This window comes from Strix aluco, chromosome 18 (genome assembly GCF_031877795.1).
Source record: "Strix aluco isolate bStrAlu1 chromosome 18, bStrAlu1.hap1, whole genome shotgun sequence".
Lineage (NCBI taxonomy): Eukaryota > Metazoa > Chordata > Aves > Strigiformes > Strigidae > Strix > Strix aluco.
In genome coordinates this window covers 16,666,498-16,686,301 of record NC_133948.1, presented here as the reverse complement: position 1 = coordinate 16,686,301, position 19,804 = coordinate 16,666,498, and the positions used below count along the sequence as shown (strand labels likewise).

Genomic DNA, 19,804 nt, shown 5'->3' with positions numbered 1-19,804 from the left:
GGGGGTTGTGCCCATCTCCCTGCACCCTGTAAGAGCAGCTCATCCCAAGCCGTGGTGCTCCATCCATCCATCCATCCATTGCACTGGGGAGGGGGTGGCAGAGGAACAGCTCAGATGGTCTGTGGAACAGTTTGTTGACTCACCAGTGGTAGCTGTGACCCTGCCATCCCTCGCACCTCTGTGAGCACCTCTGGGGCACCCAGCTCCTCCCGGCACCCAGCACAGAGCAGTGCAGGCTGCACCCCACCAAGCCCTCCCTGGAAAGATGTCACAGTGCAGCCAATCGTACGCAAGGGCTTTACTGGGGGCTGGATACAAGACAACCCTGCTGGGGTGCAAAGGCACACCCCTCTGCTGGGGGCAGCTCTCCCACCTTCGGGACTCAGCACATCTACCCTCAGCACCTGGGGCTTTCTGCTGAGGGTTTCATCCTGTCCCACGCAGGCAGGATACCGCTGCCCAGTGCTGGCAGTCAGCTAAACCTTGGGGCACAGCGAGGGAGCGCAAAGAACGCTGCTCCTCCCAACTGGCCAGGGATGCTGGGCTACAGGGGAGGGAGCGCAGTAACAGTCACACAGGAGCCCTGGGATGTCCGCAATGCCCAGGAAGCCCCTGGTCAAGGCTGGAGCTGCTCAGGGCATCCTCAGGGCATCGGCTACACAGCTCCAAGCAACAGTGGGTGCACCTTTGCCACTCCATCGTGGCACCGTCCCCAGCTGCTGTAATGCCCTTGTCCTCACGTGCTGGGGACTGGCTGCAGGACCCTCTCCCAAGCGCAGCACCCCTTGCTAGAGGTCTGGGTGTTCTCCCTCATCACGTTTTGGTTGGGTCTTGCCACCAGTGGTGAGAGCTTGGGGGGGCGGCAGGGTGGGCAGAGGCCTGGCAGGGGCAAACCGGAACTTCTCGGGCACAGGGGCATCAGGCGTCTCCTTGCGGTAGAAGCCCAGCTCCTGCACCAGCTGGTTGATCTCCTCTTGGGTCATGTCGCTCAGGGGGATCCTCTGCATGCAGACAGGGATTGAGCCTGGTGCCATGGGGCACTGACCACCCCAGACTCTGCTGCGGCGGCGGGTGCCACACTGCCCACTCACCTCCAGCTCCTCGTATCGGTGGCTGAGGAGCACAAGTTCAGGGTCAGCACCCGGCAGGTGTTTCATCTCCAGGTTGTGGCTGGACGGTGTGTTAAGGAGCAGACAGTACTGGGCAGGGCGATGCAGCCCCCCATGCCATGCTGTCCCCCATCCCATCCCATCCCATCCCATCCCATCCTCCACACCATTCTGTCCACCATCCCACCTCATCCTTCACCTCACCCCATCCTGTCCCACCCCATCGCATCCTCCATCCCATCCCATCCTGCCCTGCCCCATCCCATCCCCCAACCATCCTGTCCTCCACCCCTCATCCAATCCCATTTTCCATCTCATCCCACCCCTCAGCCCATCCCATCCGCTCCCATCCCTCACCCTGTCTCACCCCAGACTCCATCCCACCCCGCCCAGTCCTGGCCTGTCCCATCCTGTATCCCCATGTCATCCTGTCCCCATTCCGTCGCGCCCTGTTTCCCGTCCTGCCCCACCCCATACCCCGTCCGAGCAGTGCTGCCGCCCCGGCCGGCGGGTACTAGAGGGGGATGTCCTGGGTGACGAAGGCCTTCACCTGCGGGCAGAGCGGCCGGCCCGGCCCGGCCCGGCTCAGCGGGGCGGCCCCGGTGCCCGCCCGGTCCCCGCCTGGCCCCCGCCCGGTCCCCGCCCGGCCCCCGCCCGGTGACACCTACCTCCCTCAAGCGGTTCAGCCGTCACCCGCCGCAGGTCTGCGGGAGGAGATACCTTGTCACACCCGGCGGCGTCCCGGGTGTCCCCGCACCCCCCGCCCGCCCCGCGCTCACCTCCACCTTGCCCCGGGCCAGGTCCCGCAGCTCGGCCCCGCGGAGCCGGGGGGGTCCCGGGCCGCCCCCCGCCGCCAGCGCCGCCACCAGCAGCGACAGCGACAGCGGCAGCACCCGCCGCATCCCGCCGCCACCGCCACGTCACCGCCCCTCCCCGGCGGGCACGGGCACGCGCCCGCGCACGGCGAGCGCACAGCGCGCAAGCGCAGCGCCAGCGCGCGCAAAAACACGCGCACGCGTCCTGCCGACCCGCGCGGCGGGAGCGCGCCCAGACCGTAAACACAGCGCTGCGCCCAGCCTGCGCGCACCCCGCCGCACCCCCGCACCGCACACATCTGCACCGCGCACCCCCCCACAGCGCACCCTGCGCACACGCGCACCCCCCGCGCCGCGAACACGCGGACGGCGCAAACAGGCACGTGCCCGTCACAAACTGTGAGCGCACACAGCGACCGCAGCCCCCCCGCACGCACACACAGACATAAACGTGTCTGCGGGGCAGGGGGTGTGCACGCCCCGCTGTCTGTGCGCGCACACAGCTCTACACACACACCCCACACGCAGTGCGCACACGCGCGGAGCTGCAAACAGGCAGGCGGAGCCGCAGGCAGCTGCCTGCACACACAACCGCTCCGAGTGTGCCTACACCCAGCCGCATCAGCACACACAGCCGCGCACAAAGACACACACCCCCAGCACGTGCGGCCACAGACGCGATGGCGTGTGTGTGCGCCCAGAGCTCCACGCGTACGCCCGGCTGCACGCACGCGCACAAAGCGCACACGCCGCTGCACACAAACGCCTGCACACACGCACATCCCGCTGGTCACCAAACCACGGGGTCTCAGACTGGTTGAGGCTGGAGGCAGCTCTGGGGTCCATCTGGTCCAAGCCCCTGCTCAAGGATGGCCACCCAGAGATGGTTGCCCAGGACTGCGTCCAGCTGGGTGTTGAGTCAAGGATGGAGACTCCACAATCTCCCTGGGCAACCTGTGCCAGGGCTCGGCCACCCTTACCAGGAATAAGTGTTTCCAGAGGGAACCCCCTGTACTCTAGTTTGAACCCACAGCCTCTGGTCCTGCTGCTGGGCACCACTGGGAAGAGCCAGGCTCTGGCCTCTCTGCACCCTCCCTGCAGGCATTTATATCCATTGATGAGATGCCCTGAGCTTCCTCTGCTCGGGGCTGGACAGTCCCAGCTCTCACAGCCCCTCCTCACATGAAAGATGCTCCAGTCTATCATCTTTGTGGCCCTTCACTGGACTCCCTCCAGTAGGTCCATGACTCTTGGACTTGCTCTTGGGAGCCCAGTAGTGGACACAGTACTCCAGGGGTGGCCTCACTGGTGCCTCCTCAACATCCCTTGACCTGCTGACAACACTCCTGATGCAGCCCAGGACGTCATTCACCTTCTTGGCCCCAAGCACACACTGAACTGCTCAACGTGGTGTCCACCAGGACTCCCAGGGCCTTTTCTGCAGAGCTGCGTTCCAGCCAGGTGGCCCCCAGCATGTCCTGGTGCCTGGGGTTGTTCCTTCCCAGGAACTTTGCACTTCCCCTGAACTTTATAAGGTTCCTGTGGGCCCATTTCTCCAGCCTGTCCAGGTCCTCTGGATGGATGCACAACCCCCTGGTTTATCAGCCTCTTCTGCCAGTTTGGTGTCATCTGCAAACTTGCTGAGGGTGCACTCTGTCCCATCATCCAGGTCAGGAGCGAGGATGTTAAACAGGACTGGACGCAGTGTTGATCCCTGGTGTACACCGCTCGTTACTGGCTTCCAACTAAACCTTGTGCTGCTGACCACACACCCCCCCCGGATCCAGCCATTCAGCCAGTTCTGCTCATCCCAGCCTGCACATCAACAACTTCTCTAGGATGGTCTGATGGGAGATGGAGTCAAAGGCCTTCCCCAAGTCCGGGCAGACAACGGCCTCTGCTCTTCCCTTATCTGCCAGACCACTCCCTTCATTGCAGAAGGTGGGCAGGTTGGCCAAGTAGAACTTCCCCTTGGTGAAGCCGTGCTGACTCCTCCTGATGATGTTCTTGTGGATCATGTGCCTGGCAATGGTTCCCAGGACTGCTCCATCACCTTCCCAGGGGTGGGGGTGAGGCTGACCAGCCTCTAGGTCCCTGAGTCCTCCTTGTGCCTTTCCTGAAGACAGGAATGCCATTTGCTCTCCTCCAGTCCTCTCCCAGTTGCCATGATCCATCACAGATTATTGAGAGTGGCCTCGCCATGACAGGGGCCAGCTCCCTCAGCACTCGTGGGTCCATCCCATCAGGGCCCAGGGTCCTGGTCCTTTGCCACCAAGTTCCTCGTCTACACAGTGCTCCAGCCTTCCCTGGGCTCCGGGGCTCCTGGAGGTCGCTCGTGCTGGTACAGACTGGGGTGTAGGAGGTGTCTGGGACCTCTGCCCTCTCCATGCCCCGGGTCACCAGGTCCCCCATCTCCTTCAGGCAAACTGCACCCCCGCACGCTTTCACACCCACCTGTACAAACAGCTGCACGTGAGCACACCAGCGCGGCTGCACACAGGCACAGCACCCACAGGGGTACCTGCAGGTGCACGTGTACAGCTGCACACACACACACACACACACACACACACACACACACACACACAGAGCCCCGCACGCAGCCGCAGCATGTGTGCGTGTGCATCGACAACTACAAACACCCCCACAGCAGCGCACGTACACACAGAGGGGCGCAATGACACAACAGTCACAGTGGCGTGCACACAGTCGCACACACACAAAAAGACACACACACACACACACACACACAGGCAGGTGTGCACGTGGAAGGGATGATGTGCACGTGTAAGGTTGGATGTGTGAGCTCAAGGGTAGCCATGCATGTGTGAGGGTGGGTGTGCACACTCAGGGCAGATGTGAACGTACATGGGCAGATGTGCACACGCAGGGGCAGGTGCGCACACGCAGGGGGAGATGTGCATACACAGGGGCAGATGCACACATGCACGGGCAGATGTGCACACACACGGGCAGATGTGCATGTGCAGGGGCAGATGTGCACACGCAAGGACAGATGCGCACACGCATGGGCAGGTGCGTACACGCAGGGGCAGGTGTGCACGTGCAGGGGCAGATGTGCATACACAAGGGCAGATGTGCACATGTAAGGGTAGATGTGCCCGTACAAGGGCAGATGCGCACACGCAGGGGCAGATGTGCGCACGCAGGGGGAGATGCGCGTGCACACGGGCAGATGCGCACAAGGGCAGATGCACACACGCAGGGGCAGATGTGCACACGCAGGGGGAGATGCGCGTGCACACGCGGCAGATGTGCACACGCGCACGGGCAGATGCGCACACGCAGGGGCAGATGCGCGCGCACGCGGGCAGGTGCGCACACGCAGGGGCAGGTGCGCGCGCACACGGCTGGCCGCGCAGTGCCGCGGTAGATGCTGTGCACCCACGGGCCCGGTGTGCGGCGGTTGCGGCCCGGTGCCGGTGCCCGTGGCGGGGTCCGAGGGGGAGGCGGGGCCCGGCCCGTCACGTGGGCGGGGCGGTGGCAGGTGCGGGCGGGGCGGGGCCGTGTCGCCGCTGTCGCTCCTGCGCTGCCGGCCCGGGCCGTGCGGGGCCGCCGCCGGGCGGGGCCGGGCCCGGTGCCGCGGGCGCTCGCTCGCGTCTCCCGCCGATGGAGCCGGCCCGGCGCGGCAGCGCGGACCAGGGCTCGGCCGCCGCCCCGGGGCCCCGGCCCGGCCCCCCGCGGGGCCCCGCGCCCGCCGCCTCCCCCGCGCGGCCGGTGCCCTTCGGCTCCGGGGGCTCGGCCCGGCCGCAGCCCGACGGCGGGGCCCCGGCGGCGCCTTTCCTGGCGGGCGGCGGCGTCCCGAGCGCCCGCAGGAGCTCCCGGCCGGACGCCGCGTACGAGCCCTTCCCCTCCGCCTGCCCGCGGCCCGGGGGGGCGCAGCGCGGCGGGCCCGAGGAGCGCCCCCCGGGCCGGGCTGCGCAGCCCCTGCCGCTGGAGGCCGGCCGGGCGCAGCCCGAGGGGGCGGGCGGGCCGCACGCCTTCCCGCTGCCGGCCCTGCTGCCCCCCAGCCCGGGCGCTGCCCCCGCCCGCCCCCCCGTGCCGGCCCCGCCCGCCTGCCCCGAGCACGGTCCCCTGGAGCACGCGGCCCCCGGGAAGGCGCCGCCCGCCGAGCGCAGGGAGATGCTCCCCAAGGCGGAGTCCAGCGACCACATCTCGGCCTGGGCCGGCGCCTCGCCCCGCGCCGCCGGGCTGCCCAGAGCCGTCTCCAGCGAGTTCATCGGCGGGGGGCGGGTGGGCCTGGCCAAGCCTTCAGCCCTCTCCAAAGCGGAGCCGGACGAGCTGTCCCTCTTCGGGAGGTCCCTCGGCCTGCCGAGCTCCAGCGACTCCTGTGACGCACTCCTCGGCTGCTCGGGAAGGCTCCGGGAGGACGGCTCGTTCCGGTGAGCGGCTATTGCTGGGGGGGCAGGGGGATGCTGGGCCGAAGCTGCCCTTGCTGGGAAGCAGCGAGCGAAGCCTCTTGTGGGCTGGAGTTGCCTCTTTCCTCCTGCTGTGGGGGGTGTCCAGCTGGAGGAGGTTTGGGTGAGGGGCTGGGGACAGGCAGGTTCACTGGGGGGGTGGGATGCCCAGCGCCCGCTGTGCAGGCAGCGCTCAGGGGAGCGGGTGCTGCGTGGGGTGGAGCGGGTGCCATCTGCCCCTGCTGTCCCCAAGCTCTGGAAATGGTGTGGCACTACCCTCCCTTGCTACTGAAATGTGCCCCCCCCCGTGACGGGGACTCGTCCTAGTGGTGCTGAAGGAGCCCCCGGGCCGCTGGTGCATGCTGCGTAACGGCGTCAGTGTGGGGTGACCGATGGTGGCTTTGCACTGGTGAAGGACACCGCTGCGGGGCTCGCAGGGCTGCTGTCACATGCCATGCCGGGGTCTTTGGGGCTGGCTGTGCTCTGGGGCAGAGTCTGCAGGCGGAGATTCGGGTCCTTTTCCCCAGCAGCCTGAGGGATGCGTGATTGCTGGGGAAGGGAGGGGGAGCAGCTTTCCGGGGACACCCCGTCTCGCGGGCTGCCTGCTGTGCCAGCCTGCCTGTGGCAGTGGCGATGAAAACGAGGGCTCTTTGTGCTGGTTTCTAGAATTTCACCGGGGCTTGGGTTACAGCGGTGCTTGCCATGCGCTGAAGCGCAGACCCTGGGGGAATCTAGAAGCAAGGACCTGTCTCCCTCAAAGGGGAGTTGAAGACCTGGTGTACATGCCCTGGCTGAGCTTCAGCTGTGGCCACTTGTGTTGCAGGCAGAGAGCTTCCTTGGTGGAGCTGGGGGCTGAATGGGGGGGGACAGGGAACACTTCTGAGCCCCAGTGTTAGCCTGTTCTTCCTTTGTCCTCTCAAGCATCACGGTGGTCACCTGGAATGTGGGCACAGCCATGCCCCCGAATGATGTGACATCACTGCTGCACCTCAACACGGGCGAGACAAATGATGCGGATGTGATCGCCATTGGGTAAGAGGGTGAGGTGCAGGGCCCCCTTCCCTGCCCCGCCACATCCCTTTTCAGGGGATCCCCATAGACCTGGAGGGTGGGGAATGGAAGAGCCACAGCCCCAGCCTCCCCAGGGCATGGTGAGCAGGGAGGGGTGTGCATCGCAAGCAGTAAAATATCAGAAAAGGTGATGGACAATCAGCTCCTGGTAAAATGGGAGCGCTAAGAGGCACTGAAACCCTTGAATCCCTGGTAGCCTCAAACCCTCAAGGAGCCTGTAGCTGGCTGTACTGTGCACGGCTGGGCCTCAGCGAGTGCTGCTCTTGCTGTGAGCCCTGGCAGTCCTGGGGTCAGGTCTGTAGAGGCATTTAACTTGCCTGTAGGAGTCCTCTGGGAGCGTTTTCCTCATCTCTGCTTCTGTCCATGGTATGTGGGCCTCAAGGGCATAAATCTGCTGTTCTCTCACAGCTGGATTGGCTCTGTGCCCTTGGCAACACTTAACTGCTGGCAAGGCAGCACCACGTTGGCGTGGTAAGGCTTTATTGGTGTGACTGGCGAGGCAAGCTCTGCCAGAGTCTGAGGGCAAACTGGTCCCTCGAGGTTTGCCTGTGAATTCCTCCTAAGGCCCGGGACATGCTGCCTTTGCCCAGGAAGCGAGAAGCAGCCTCTGCCCATGGGTGTGAGTGGAAGAGCTGGATCTGCCTCCAGGAGGCTTCCAGGGACTCCCCCAGTGCTCCTCGCCTGGGAGCGGTGTAAGGCTGAGGCTGCCAGAGCTGCGATGCTGTGTTGGAGCCAGTCTCCTGGTCCCCTTGACCTTGCGGACCATTGGGGTGGGGCTGTGGAGGTACACCTGAGCCTGGATGGATGGGGTAGGGGGTGTAGCCAACAGCAAGGGACTTGCTGGGACTGTGTCCTGGTTAGGACAGGGTGTCCTGCTGCTCCCCACCTCCAGGGCATCTCTGCCTGCCTATGTCCTTCCTCTGACCCGTGTCTCTGTGCACTGAGCACTTGATATTTTTGGGCAAGACATTTCCTGATTCTGCTATTCTCTGTGGACGTTCTCCTTCCCTCTCTTCACTAATTGCTGAGCCAGGAGGAGCACTATTAACCTGTTTGCTGCTGCTGCTCTGAGCTTGGTGGCTAGGATGCATTTGGACACCCTGTGCTGAAGGACTGGTGAGACTTGGCTTCTCTGTAGAGACCAATGCAGCTGAAATGTCCCGTAAGCCCCTCTCGCACCTAGAGATAGGCTTTAGACTGCTGCCCAGCCCTGTGCAGATGAGCTGCTCTTGCTTTAAAAAGGGCCAAGGCACCTCGTGGGTTCAGGGACACTTGTGCCTTCTGCTAGCACATGGCCCAGCATTGCTGGAGCAAGGATATGGCTGGTTTGTGCTCTCAACCCAGGGTCCTCCCCTGGACTGCCCTTCCTGCCCTGACCCTGCTCCCCAGCACTGTGCTTTGGCATCTCTCCCAAGGAGCTCTTGCTGGCTGAAACACAGACACCCTCCTGGTGTGGCTGAGGGACCGGTCCCTTTCCTCCTAGGCTGCAAGAGGTGAACTCTAAGATAAACAAGCGCCTGAAGGATGCCCTCTTCACAGACCAGTGGAGCGAGCTCTTCATGGATGTGCTGAGCCCCTTCCACTTTGTCCTGGTAAGGAGGTGCCGAAGGGGCTGGGCAGCTGGTGTTCCCTCTCTGCCTGCCAGGCAAATGGACCACTGGGAGGGAGAGTTGAGCTTCAGGGATGGAGGGAGGAGGTGTGGTGGGAGAGCAGCTGGAGGGACAGCCTGCAGCCATCCAAGCGGTGTGTGGGGGCTGACCTGAGGGCTAGTGGTGCATCTCGCCAGTGTGCTGTCTAGCTTGTGCCACCCAGCTCCCTTTCCTGTGCCTTGGGCTTCCTCTGTGGTGCTTTGGGGACACTTCTTGTTGCCTGCTGCATTGCACCAGGGCGAGGAGGTGAATGTGGGAACAAGCCTGTGCTTCTGGCAGCAGCCTGCGAGTCCCGGGGCAGGTTCAGCTCCTCAGGGTGCTTCCTCCAGAGCGTACATGAGCCTCAGCTGTCAGTGTTCAGGAGGGTGTGCCTAGATCTCTAAACTAAACGTGCTGTTGGTCATCTTCAATATGAGGGACATGAAAAGGATGGAAGTGCTGCCCCTATGGCCTGGAGTTGGGGGAAGCTGTCCCTGCTTCTACGGGCTCTGCTGTGGCTTCAGCCCCTGCTCCCATTCCAGGTCAGCACGGTACGGATGCAAGGTGTGATCCTACTGGTATTTGCCAAGTACTACCACCTCCCCTTCCTGCAGGATGTCCAGACAGACTGCACGAGGACGGGGCTGGGAGGCTACTGGGTGAGTGTGGCCCCGGAGGAGGTGGCAAGGGACTGGCTTCCCAGGGAGTCATGGGATCCTCTCGGTGCAGGGCAACAAGGGTGGGGTGAGCATTCGTCTCTCCATCTTCGGCCACATGGTCTGCTTCCTGAACTGCCACCTGCCAGCGCACCTGGAGAAGGCGGAGCAGCGCAAGGAGGACTTTGCCACCATACTGCACATGCAGCAGTTTGAGGGGCGTGCGGCCAGCGGCATCCTGGACCATGAGTGCGTACCCCACCACTTTGCTCCCCAATCTGGGCCAGGGATCTAGTGCCAGCCCCTGTCCTTGACCCCATCCAGATAGAGTCTGGGATCTGTCCCCTGAATCCCAGCACAACCTGGAGATGGAGTCTTGCCTGCAGAGCTGCAAAATTGTCCCATGGCCCAGTGGGGACCCAGCACGGTGGGGTAGGTGATGAGGGGTCCTTGGTCTCCCCTGGGGCACATCTAGGCCTGGTGCAGCTCCTGCTACAATGGTGCTGTTGGGGTTTGGGACTGGTGAGGTGGAGGGCTCAGTTCTGCCCCAGTGTCTTGGCTGAGTGGTCTGAGTAGGTGCCTCACGGTGGAAATTTCCACCCTCAATTTCTGCCCAGGGAACTCAGGCCTGTTTGATTAATGATGCTTGGTCCTACCTGAGGAAGCCTGGCAGGGCTGGCAGCTGGCCAAGCTGTCGGCTGAGTGCTGACCTGCACGGGTGCTCCCAGGAGTGCCTGTGATGAGCCTGAGGATGTCTTCCCCCTGCTGTGCTGCCCGGCTCCAGTAGTCTTGGCCCTTCCAGCCTGTTGCCCTCCCTCCCACCTACAGCCTCGTGTTCTGGTTTGGGGACCTCAACTTCCGCATCGAGAGCCTTGACATCCGTTTTGTGAAGTACGCCATTGACAGCAACATCCTGAGCCAGCTGTGGGAGAAGGACCAGGTGAGTGCCATGGGCGTGCTGCCGAGCCTTGGCCAGGCCCTGAGTGGCATCTGGCTCTCGCCAAAACTGCCCATGCAGCTGTGGGACAGGGCGTGTCCCTTTGCCCATGGGGCACAAAGGGCCCTGGCTCTCTGGGGAAGGGGCAGCACAGTCCTAGGGTGGTCTTTATGGGAGCTGGGCACATGCTTCCTTTATCAGTGTGCTAGGAGCAGCTGGGGGCATCGGGTCTGTGGAGCTGCTGCTTGCATGGCGTGGACAGACCCCAAGAGCTGTGTGGGGCTGGCAGCAACGGGGCAGGGATGACTGTGCTGGGGGTGGAGGGGTCTTGGGGTCTGGCCGTGGGAGCTGGTGTGCTCCCTGACCTGCTCTCTTTCCCACAGCTGAACATTGCCAAGAGCACCTGGCCTGTCCTCAGCGGCTTTCAGGAGGGACCCCTGAACTTCCCACCCACCTTCAAGTTCGATGTGGGCACCAACAAGTACGACAGCAGGTAGGAGAGCAGGGCTCAAGCATGCGCTGGGCTTGGGAGCGGGTGGCACGGCTGAGGGATGCAGGAGGGGCAGGCTCAGAGCCGGGGCTGGTGCCGGTGGGGCAGGGCCTGGTGCTGGTACGGATGGATGGGGGGAGCCATGCTGGGGCAGGCGTGGGCTGGTCTGGGGATGGCAGGCTGGGACACAGCTATCGTGCTGGTGCCAGCGCAGGTCTGTCCCTGCAGCCACACTGAGCTGTGTGCCAAGACGCGTGTGCTGTAGTGCTAGGGGGAGGCAGTTTGGTGTGGAGCCCGCTGCTCCCTGCCAGGCAAGAGATGCCCCTCTGTGCCCTGCAGTGCCAAGAAGCGAAAACCTGCCTGGACCGACCGCATCCTCTGGAAGATCAAATCTCCCAGTGTCGGGCTCGGTGCGGGTGGGCGCCGGCCCAGCCGGGGCATCCTGTCAGTGAGCCAGCTCTGCTACTGCAGCCACATGGAGTACACAGTCAGCGACCACAAGCCGGTAGCTGCCATCTTTGCGGTGCAGGTGAGCACCGTCCAGGGCCGCTGGGCACACAGGCGAGAGCTACAGGGCTGAGATGCCCAGCTACTGTGTGCAGTGTATGATGGGGTGTGCAGGGCTTATTTTTTGTTTGGCAAGCGCAGCTGACTTGCCGTTGTGGCCGGGGGCTGCTGTTGGTGTATGCATGAGGGCCCAGTCCTAGCTGGGTGCCCTGGGCAGCAGGGGCAGCTCTCTTTGGCATGCCTTTGCTCACCATGTATATGTCTCTGACAGTTTGCTTCCAAGGCAGACAAGCCCCCAGTTGAAATTTATGTGGCTGATGAATGGAGCAGGCCTGAGCAAGCAGTTGTCAGGTACAAGATGGCTGCTGGCTTCCACCGGAGCTCCTGGGACTGGATAGGACTCTACCGGGTAGGGGCTTGGGGCTGCTTGGGCTGGAGGGAGTGGGGAGCGCTGCCCAGCACCGTGGAGTCCCTTCTGAGCCACCCCCACCGGCGGACACAGGTGCACGGCATGGACCTGTGCTCTGCACTCTCTCTTCCCATGGGAAGCCCTGGTGTTAGCAGCAGGATTTGGCCCTGCTTCAGGAGGCTCAGCTCCAGCAGTTTTCTCTTTCTCTTGCTCTGTGGGCCCCACAGGGTCCAAAGCATGGCACTTCTGGGGGGCTGGGGGCCAGGGTGCTGATGGGTGGGTGCAAGGCAGCTCTTGGTTTCCCTGTGCAAGGAGCGAGAGGAAAGCCTGAGCGAGAGGAGAGCTAAGGCTGGGCAGGGGTGATGGTGCTGAGAAGGGCTGGTGTTCCCCCACTCACCTCTGCTCTCCCATGTACACACACACAGGTGGGCTTTCGGCATCCTAAAGACTATGTGTCCTATGTCTGGGCCAGGAGTGATGATGGAGAGCGCTGCCTCGAGAAGCAGCTGTGTGCACAGGTAAGCGGGGGCCAGCCCTGTGTGCCATTGTGGGGGGAGAGTGGCCCCTTTGTGTCTGATGGGGCCAGAGGGCACCTCCTTATTGCTTTGTGCTGAGCCTTGGGCAGGCCCACTATGCTGGCATCGGGCATTTCTGCTCTCAGCTGGGGCGGGAGCTCTCTATGGGGCTGGAGGTGGGAGGGGGCACCCCTGTGCCCAGCCCTGGTGCCCATCAGCTGTCTCTGGGCTGCAGGTGATGTTCTCAGAGGAGACGCTGCCCAAAGGGAAGGGCGAGTACATCCTTGGATACTACAGCAACACCTCCAGCAGCATCGCTGGTGTGACTGAGCCCTTCCAGGTCAGCATGGCCAAGAGGCAAGGGTGAGGGGCTGAGGGAGGCAGGGAGGGGTTGGGTGCTTGGCTGGAAGTGGCTAGCTGCTGTGGTGCCCCACAGCCCCCTGTGAGGATCAGCCAGCAGCACTGATGTGGGGGTGCAGATCTCCCTGCCCAGGTCAGAGGAGGGCAGCAGCCCCACAGACAGCTCAGGCAGCAGCTCAGAAGAAGAGGATGACAGCACGCTTGTCCTGCTGGCCCCCAAATCCCGTAGCCCCAGCCCGGGCAAGATGAAACGGCACCGGAGCCGAAGTCCCAGCCTGGCCAAGTTCCAGGGCCTCATTCTGCGGCCGTCAAGCCGGGACAGGGGTACGAGCCGTAGCCCCTCACCCCAAAGCCGCCGTGGCCTCCCTGGGGACATCCCCACCATCCACCTGCCCCAGGAGGAGCTGGGGCACTGTGGAGCCAAAGCCAAGGAGCTGGGGTGGACAGCCGACAGCCAGGAGGGCAGCTCCTTCTACCAGACTGTGCGGGAGCAGGGTGGCCCCCGGCGTGTCTCTGCTGACAGCCCCCTGGCCAGGGCTGACCCCAGGAACCTGGGCCTGCTGCCCGCGCTCCGCCTGGAGATGATCGACCAGGCCCTGGGCCGGCGACGGGAGAGTGCAGACCAGGGCTATCCCTGCCGGAGGATGAGCCCCACCAGCCCCCCAGGCTGCAGCACCTCCCCAAAGGAGAGGAGCAGCCCCCAGGAGCTGGACAGCCATAGCTGTGCCATGGGCCGCTGATGCAGTGGCTCCCTTCCTCCTCCCTGTAGTGTGCTTGCTCTGTGCTTTCCTCTGCCACTTTCCTGCTGAGACCCCTGTCCCTTATTTATTGCAGCGACTCCTGACCCCAGTTGTGTGCCTGGCAGGTAGGGGCCTTCCCCCTGCTCCCCCCAGCCTGAGCTGCTGTCCTGGGCCTGGGAGGTGGCACAGGGGAGGAGGGCAAGGCTGCTCGAGTGTGGTGGGGGGAGCCCCTTGTGAAAATCAAAGTGCAAGACCCTTCAGTCCTAGGGGAGGAGTTCTGGCCTCGCAGCTAAGGTGGGACAGGAGGCCAGGGTACCCTGAGATCAAAGCTTGCACCTTCCCTGCTGCTACCACTGTGCCTCAGCCTTGGATGTAGTGCAAGTGACAATAAACCATCCTGCCCACCCCAGCTGCACTGTGCTTACTGCAGGGAGCAGGAGCCACAGTGTGAACAGGGGGCAGCAGGCTCAGCACCACACTCAGACCACCCTTTATTTATCTTCTGGTGCACACGGACTGACCCCTCCCCAGAGCAGAGCCCTGGGCCTGCCCATGGCTGCTGCCCCTCCCCTTGCTCCAAGGCTGGGAGCCAGCACAGACCCCCACCTGTGCCCCCTCCCACCCTGCATGGACAAGGGGGGTCAGGATCATACCACAACTGCTCAGGCCCCCCAGCCAAAGTGGCACAAATCCAGGGGTGGGCGGCCATGCCATCTCCCTGCCTGGGCGATCCAGTGCCCAGAGCATCACCCCTGCCCCAGGGCCCAAAGATGGTAGGTTTTGCCTTTCCCAAGCCTTCCTCTTCCTTTCTTGCTTTGATGCTCACAGATGGCAGCCACAGCTAAACCCCCCCCCATAGCCACAGCTCCTTGAGAGGCTTCTTACTCCCTCTGCCTGTCCCCCACTGCAGCTGTGGCCTCCCAGCTCCATGCAGACATGCTCAGTGCCATCCTTTGTCTCAAGGACCAGAAATCAAGCAGCTCCCCCCACTCTGTGGCTGCTGCACAGCACATCTTCCTCCCCACACAAGGCAGTGCTTCTCAGGCATCACTGGGGCACCACGTGGTGCCAAGCACCTGGCTTCTGCTCCAAGGCCAGCTGCAGGCATTTCATATAGAGGGTGCCACCACTGTCCTGTGCCTTCCAGTCTGGACACCGGGCCTTGGAGGTCACATGCAGAGGATCCCAGCGCCTCAGGGTCTTTTTGAGATGCTGTGCCGGTTCTAATACAGCCCGAGTTGCTGTAATACAGCTGCCAGAGAAGCAAAGTTGTGAGCATCAGTGTAACACTGCAGCACTGACATGCACTGCCGTCCATCCCATGGTACAGCAGAGCAGGGGATAACACTTGCAATGTGCAAAACTTGCAAAACGCTTCACACCCAGTCTGCAGGACAGCACCCAGCCCTCTGCCAGGGCATCCCTCCTGCCCACACAGAGGCCACGTTCCTTTGACCCTCCACACTTACTTGTGCTGTGACCCCTCGCCTGGGCTGCAGTCAGCGGGCGGCTCCAGAACAAAGCAGTCCATGGCAACGCAGTGAGCCAGGACAGCCACCTCCACATCGCTGAGGTCCCTCGCCCTGCGCAGGAACCGTGCCAGCCTGCAGGCACACAAAGGCAGCAGTCAGCAGCTGCTGGCCAGGGTGGGCATCCCACTTGGTCCCACCTTGCCTGACCCCAAACTACCTACACAGTGCCCTGTGATGATGGGAAAAGCCCTGCCTTTTCCTCCTGGACACGCACCTGCGAGTGCAGTTGCAGTGGAAGAGCGTCCGAGTGTCCACATTGTGCAGCTGGTACTTCACCTCGTGGGGTGCGATCCGGTGCTCACACTTATCCAGGTACTTGTAGCACCTGCACACCCTGCCTGGGCCAGAGGACAGCAGGAAAGTGATGGGCACCCCCAGCACACAACCCCAACAGGCTGAGGCCTTGGGACACCCCGGCTGTGGCACATGCTCTGCCCCCAGCACCGACTCACCCTGCTGCCTCCACCCCTCCATGGCGGGCACCGGGGTGGCTCTGCACCGCGCCGTGGCCAGGCTAGATCCGACGCTGCCATCCTGAGGGTGGGCCACGCAGGCAGGGCCTGCTAAAACCCCCGGCCCTTGCTGTGTTCCTCCTGGCACCTGCCTGCCTCCAGCGAGTTCCTGCTCCAACTCGGTCATTGCTGTTTGGTGGCCGGGCTCCAGTCCCCACTGCGCTGCTGAGTGCCTGGTTGTGGGTTCAGCCTTGCCCCTGGCAGACACAGGGGACGAGGTACCTGGGCGCTGTGACTGCTGGGCTGTCACAGGTCTCTGTGCCTGACAGAGCCCAGGGTTTTGTCCCTGTCGGAGCCGCTTGCACCCTGCTCTAGAGGGCTTCCTGCGCTTGGCTGGGGGCTGCACAGCAGGGCTGCCCATCTCCTCGGCAGGCGGGCTGGAGTGGTAGTGACTCTGCTGCACCATCCTGGCCAGGGCTACTACACCGTAACGCTCACACCTGGGGACACCATGTGCCGTGAGGCCCCACACCCCAGCCCTGCCCTCGCCAAGCTGTGCCCCCCCGCAGCTGGTGAGGCAGCCGGGCAGGGCACGCTCAGGGCTGCAGCGGCAGATGCACCCAGCCGCGGCATGAGGTCGGGGGCACCCCCCCGGGGCACTCACCCTCCCCACCAGTGCCACTGGACGCACTCCCTGCTCTCCTCCAGCACGAAGCACGGCACCTCCAGCAGGTTGAAGAAGGTGACACCGATGATGTTGGAGACGGTGTCGTTGAGCGCCAGCAGGCACTGCCGGAACCTGCGGGGCAGACAGGGGCGGTGAGCGGCCGGCAGCACCCCGCTGCGCCCCCCCAGCCCCGCACGCGGCCCGACCCCCCGTCCCGGCGCACCTGGCGTCGCAGTCGCAGTGGGACACGGTGTGCAGGCGGTAGTTGCGGATGCCGTAGCTGAACTGCAGCGCCGCGATCTGCGCCGAGCACCGGTCGTGCTCCCGGCAGCACCGGTCGGGGCCGCGGAAGAGACCTGCGGGTAGCGCCGGTGAGCACGGCCCCGCCGGGAGGACGGGCTGCGCCTCCCCCCGCCCCTCGTACCCAGCTCGCTGCCGCTCCCCGCCGAGTCACCGGCTCCGCACCACAGCGTGCCCGGCAGCGTCCAGCCCCGCCGGCGGCGGCGGCTCCCTCCTCCCGGCGGCGCGGGGTCGGCGCAGGCGGCGCGGTGCCGCCAGAGCGCGGCCAGGTCCCGGCGCAGCGCGGCACCGGGGGCGGCGGGCGGGCGGCGGGCGCAGGCGGCGCGGAAGGCGCGGGCCAGGCGCGGGTCGCGGCGGGCCCAGCAGGCGCGGAGGCGGCCGCGCCCGGCCCAGGTGCCCTCCACCAGCGCGGCCGGGCCGGGGCCGGGGCCGGGGCCGGCGCCGCCCAGGAAGGCCACGTACCGCGCCCCGCCTGCGCCCGCCGCGCGCTGCGCGCACACGGCTCCGCCGGGCCAGGCGCGCGCGCACACGGCCGCGCACGCGCAGAGCGCCGCGCACGCCAGCGCCGCGCCAGCGCCCATCCCGCGGTACCGCGCGCCCGCCCGCGCCCGGCTTTAAGCCCGCACCGGGAGGCGGACCCGGCGCTGATCGGTCCGTGCGCGCCCGCCCCGCCCCGGGGGAGCTGTGCGGGCGCGGCGCGATGCACCCGTACCGCCCCCGCCTCCGCGCCCGGGCACCCCCCGCCCTGGGCACGCCCCATGCCGGGCACCCCTTGCCTGTTGACCCTCTGCCGCGGGCACCCCGTCCCCGCACCCCGTCCCCACGCACCGCCTCCCGCCGGGTGCGGCTCCGCGGGGCAGCCCCAGCCCCGTGCCGGTGCGGGACCCCCGGGAGGGCGCAGGCGCACGGCGGGTGTCTGCACGGCCCCGCCCCGTGTGCGGGCCCAGCCGCGTGCGCGCTCCCGCGCTGTCCCGCCCTGCCGAAGCCGCCTGTCGGTGCGGGGCTGTGTCTGGGTGGGGGGGTCGCCGGCGATGGAGACTCTGCAGCCTCCCTGGGCGCGCCGTGCCTGACCTTCACAGTGCAGAGGTGTTTCCTGTGTTCCAGGTTGTGCCCACTGCACCTTGTCCTGTCACTGGGCTCCACTGGGACGAGCCAGGCTCTGCTCTCTTTGCACCATCCCTGCAGGTATTTCTGTACATTAATAGGATCCACCTGAACTTCCTCTGCTCCCGGCTGAGCAGACCCAGCTCTCGCAGCCTCTCCTCATAGGACAGATGCTCCAGTCCCTTCAACACCATCACGGCCCTTTGCTGGACTCGCCCCAGTAAGTCCATGCCTTGCCCAGGTGAGCCCAGGCTGGAGAGGCCACAGTGACACCCCCCCGCGGTGCCCCTCCCCTGCCCTGGGGCCGCTGGTGGCCGCTGCCGTGAGGACACAGCCCTGGCTCCTGCTCAGCCGCTGCCCGGCAGGACCCCAAGGCCTGTCCCTGCAGAGCTGCTTTCCAGCTGGTGGCCCAGCCTCTGCTGCTGCATTTCCCACCTGCGAACTGGGATCCCTCTCCCCTGGAAATACCCCGGGAGTGTGTGGCTAGGCTGTAGAGCAGTACTTAACACACACACACCCCCCCACCCCCCGCCACATTAGGGTCCCGGTGCTCCAGAGGACCATTGCTCAGGGTGGCCAGTGGGTGCAGGAACCCCCGTGCCACTGCATTGCTGCTGCATCCCAGAGGGATGCTGGCCCTGTCCCAGAGAAGTGGCCCACCAGGGTCTGGCTTCACCCCTCTCTGCCAAGGGAAAGCAGGAAGGGGCTGGAAAGGGAAGGAAGGAAGGAAGGAAGGAAGGAAGGAAGGAAGGAAGGAAGGAAGGAAGGAAGGAAGGAAGGAAGGAAGGAAGAGGAAGAAGGAAGGAAGGAAGGAAGGAAGGAAGGATGGAAGGGAAGGAAGGGAAGGAAGGAAGAGGAAGGAAGGAAGGAGGAAGGAAGGGAAGGAGGGAGGAAGGGAGGAAGGAGGAAAGGAAGGAAGGGAGGAAGGAAGGAAGGAAGGAAGGAAGGAAGGAAGGAAGGAAGGAAGGAAGGAAGGAAGGAAGGAAGGAAGGAAAGGAAGGAAGGGAGGAAGGAAGGAAGGAAGGAAGGGAGGAAGGAAAGGAAGGAAGGAAGGGAGGAAGGAAGGAAGGGAGGAAGGAAGGAAGGAAGGAAGGAAGGAAGGAAGGAAGGAAGGAAGGAAGGAAAGGAAGGGAAGGAAGGAAGGGAGGAAGAAAGGAAGGAAGGGAGGAAGGAAGGAAGGAAGGGAGGAAAGGAAGGAAGGAAGGGAGGAAGGAAGGGAGGAAGGAAGGAAGGAAGGAAGGAAGGAAGGAAGGAAGGAAGGAAGGGAGGAAGGAAGGAGGAAGGAAGGAAGGAAGGAAAGGTTAGGAAGGAAGGGAGGGAGGGAAGGAAGGAAGGAAGGAAGGAAGGGAGGAAGGAAGGAAGGGAGGAAAGGAAGGAAGGGAGGAAAGGAAGGGAAGGAAGGGAAGGAAGGAAGGAAGGAAGGAAGGGAGGAAGGGAGGAAAGGAAGGAAGGAAGGAAGGAAGGAAGGAAGGAAGGGAGGAAGGAAAGGAAGGGAGGAAGGAAGGAAGGAAGGAAGGAAGGAAGGAAGGAAGGAAGGAAGGAAGGAAGGAAGGAAGGAAAGGAAGGGAAGGAAGGAAGGGAGGAAGAAAGGAAGGAAGGGAAGGAAGGGAAGGAAGGAAGGGAGGAAGGAAGGAAGGGAGGAAGCAGAAAGAGCCACCATGATTCCTTCAGTGCAGCTCATGCTTCCAGAGCCAGCCAGGGGTTTATTGGGATATTGCCTGGGGTGATGCTCTGTTCTGTGTGCCAGGGGGGGCTGGGGGGCTGGTTTTCGGAGTCCTATGTGCCTGGGAGTGCTGCAGGGCAGCTAGGGACTGGCAGACAGGGTTTGGCAGCAGAGCCTGATCTCACCTTATCAGGATTTCCCTAACTGCATGGATGGAGGCCAACGCCACAGACAGTGCAGAGTCCACCCTGCAGCTGTGATATGGCTGCTGTGTGCCACCCGTGACATCGCCTGAGGTGTCGCAAAGGTTTCCCAGCTGCTGTGTCACCTGGCGGGGCCACCTCTAGGCTCACATGACGCCTGGTCCCGGGGAAGGACATTTCCACCCTAGAGGCTGTGCTGACCAACCAGGATGGGGGCTGGTGCTGGGG

The 19,804-nt window shown here is 64.1% G+C and overlaps 3 protein-coding genes across 3 annotated transcripts; 1 reads left to right on the top strand and 2 right to left on the bottom strand.

Annotated features, from left to right (window-relative positions):
• Nucleotides 1-283: 283 nt before the first annotated feature.
• On the bottom strand, nt 284-2,039 carry SELENOM (selenoprotein M). The gene is made up of 5 exons (XM_074844213.1): nt 1,889-2,039; nt 1,778-1,813; nt 1,625-1,659; nt 1,092-1,170; nt 284-1,001 (listed from the first exon to the last, which is right to left on the bottom strand). The coding sequence occupies exons 1-5, from the start codon at nt 2,009-2,011 to the stop codon at nt 789-791; spliced, it is 486 nt and encodes a 161-aa protein (XP_074700314.1). The 5' UTR covers nt 2,012-2,039; the 3' UTR covers nt 284-788.
• Nucleotides 2,040-5,554: 3,515 nt separating this feature from the next.
• Nucleotides 5,555-14,064, top strand: INPP5J (inositol polyphosphate-5-phosphatase J). Its single transcript, XM_074844212.1, has 12 exons — nt 5,555-6,327; nt 7,264-7,374; nt 8,897-9,005; nt 9,584-9,700; nt 9,771-9,946; nt 10,526-10,637; nt 11,018-11,127; nt 11,464-11,653; nt 11,903-12,040; nt 12,466-12,558; nt 12,791-12,895; nt 13,035-14,064. The coding sequence occupies exons 1-12, from the start codon at nt 5,555-5,557 to the stop codon at nt 13,653-13,655; spliced, it is 2,655 nt and encodes an 884-aa protein (XP_074700313.1). The 3' UTR covers nt 13,656-14,064.
• A 58-nt stretch (nt 14,065-14,122) lies between these two features.
• PLA2G3 (phospholipase A2 group III) lies at nt 14,123-17,187 on the bottom strand. The gene is made up of 7 exons (XM_074843959.1): nt 16,731-17,187; nt 16,530-16,662; nt 16,304-16,438; nt 15,640-16,139; nt 15,402-15,525; nt 15,125-15,259; nt 14,123-14,907 (listed from the first exon to the last, which is right to left on the bottom strand). Exons 1-7 carry the CDS (start codon nt 17,185-17,187, stop codon nt 14,703-14,705), a joined length of 1,689 nt encoding a protein of 562 aa, XP_074700060.1. The 3' UTR covers nt 14,123-14,702.
• Between the last annotated feature and the right edge of the window lie 2,617 nt (nt 17,188-19,804).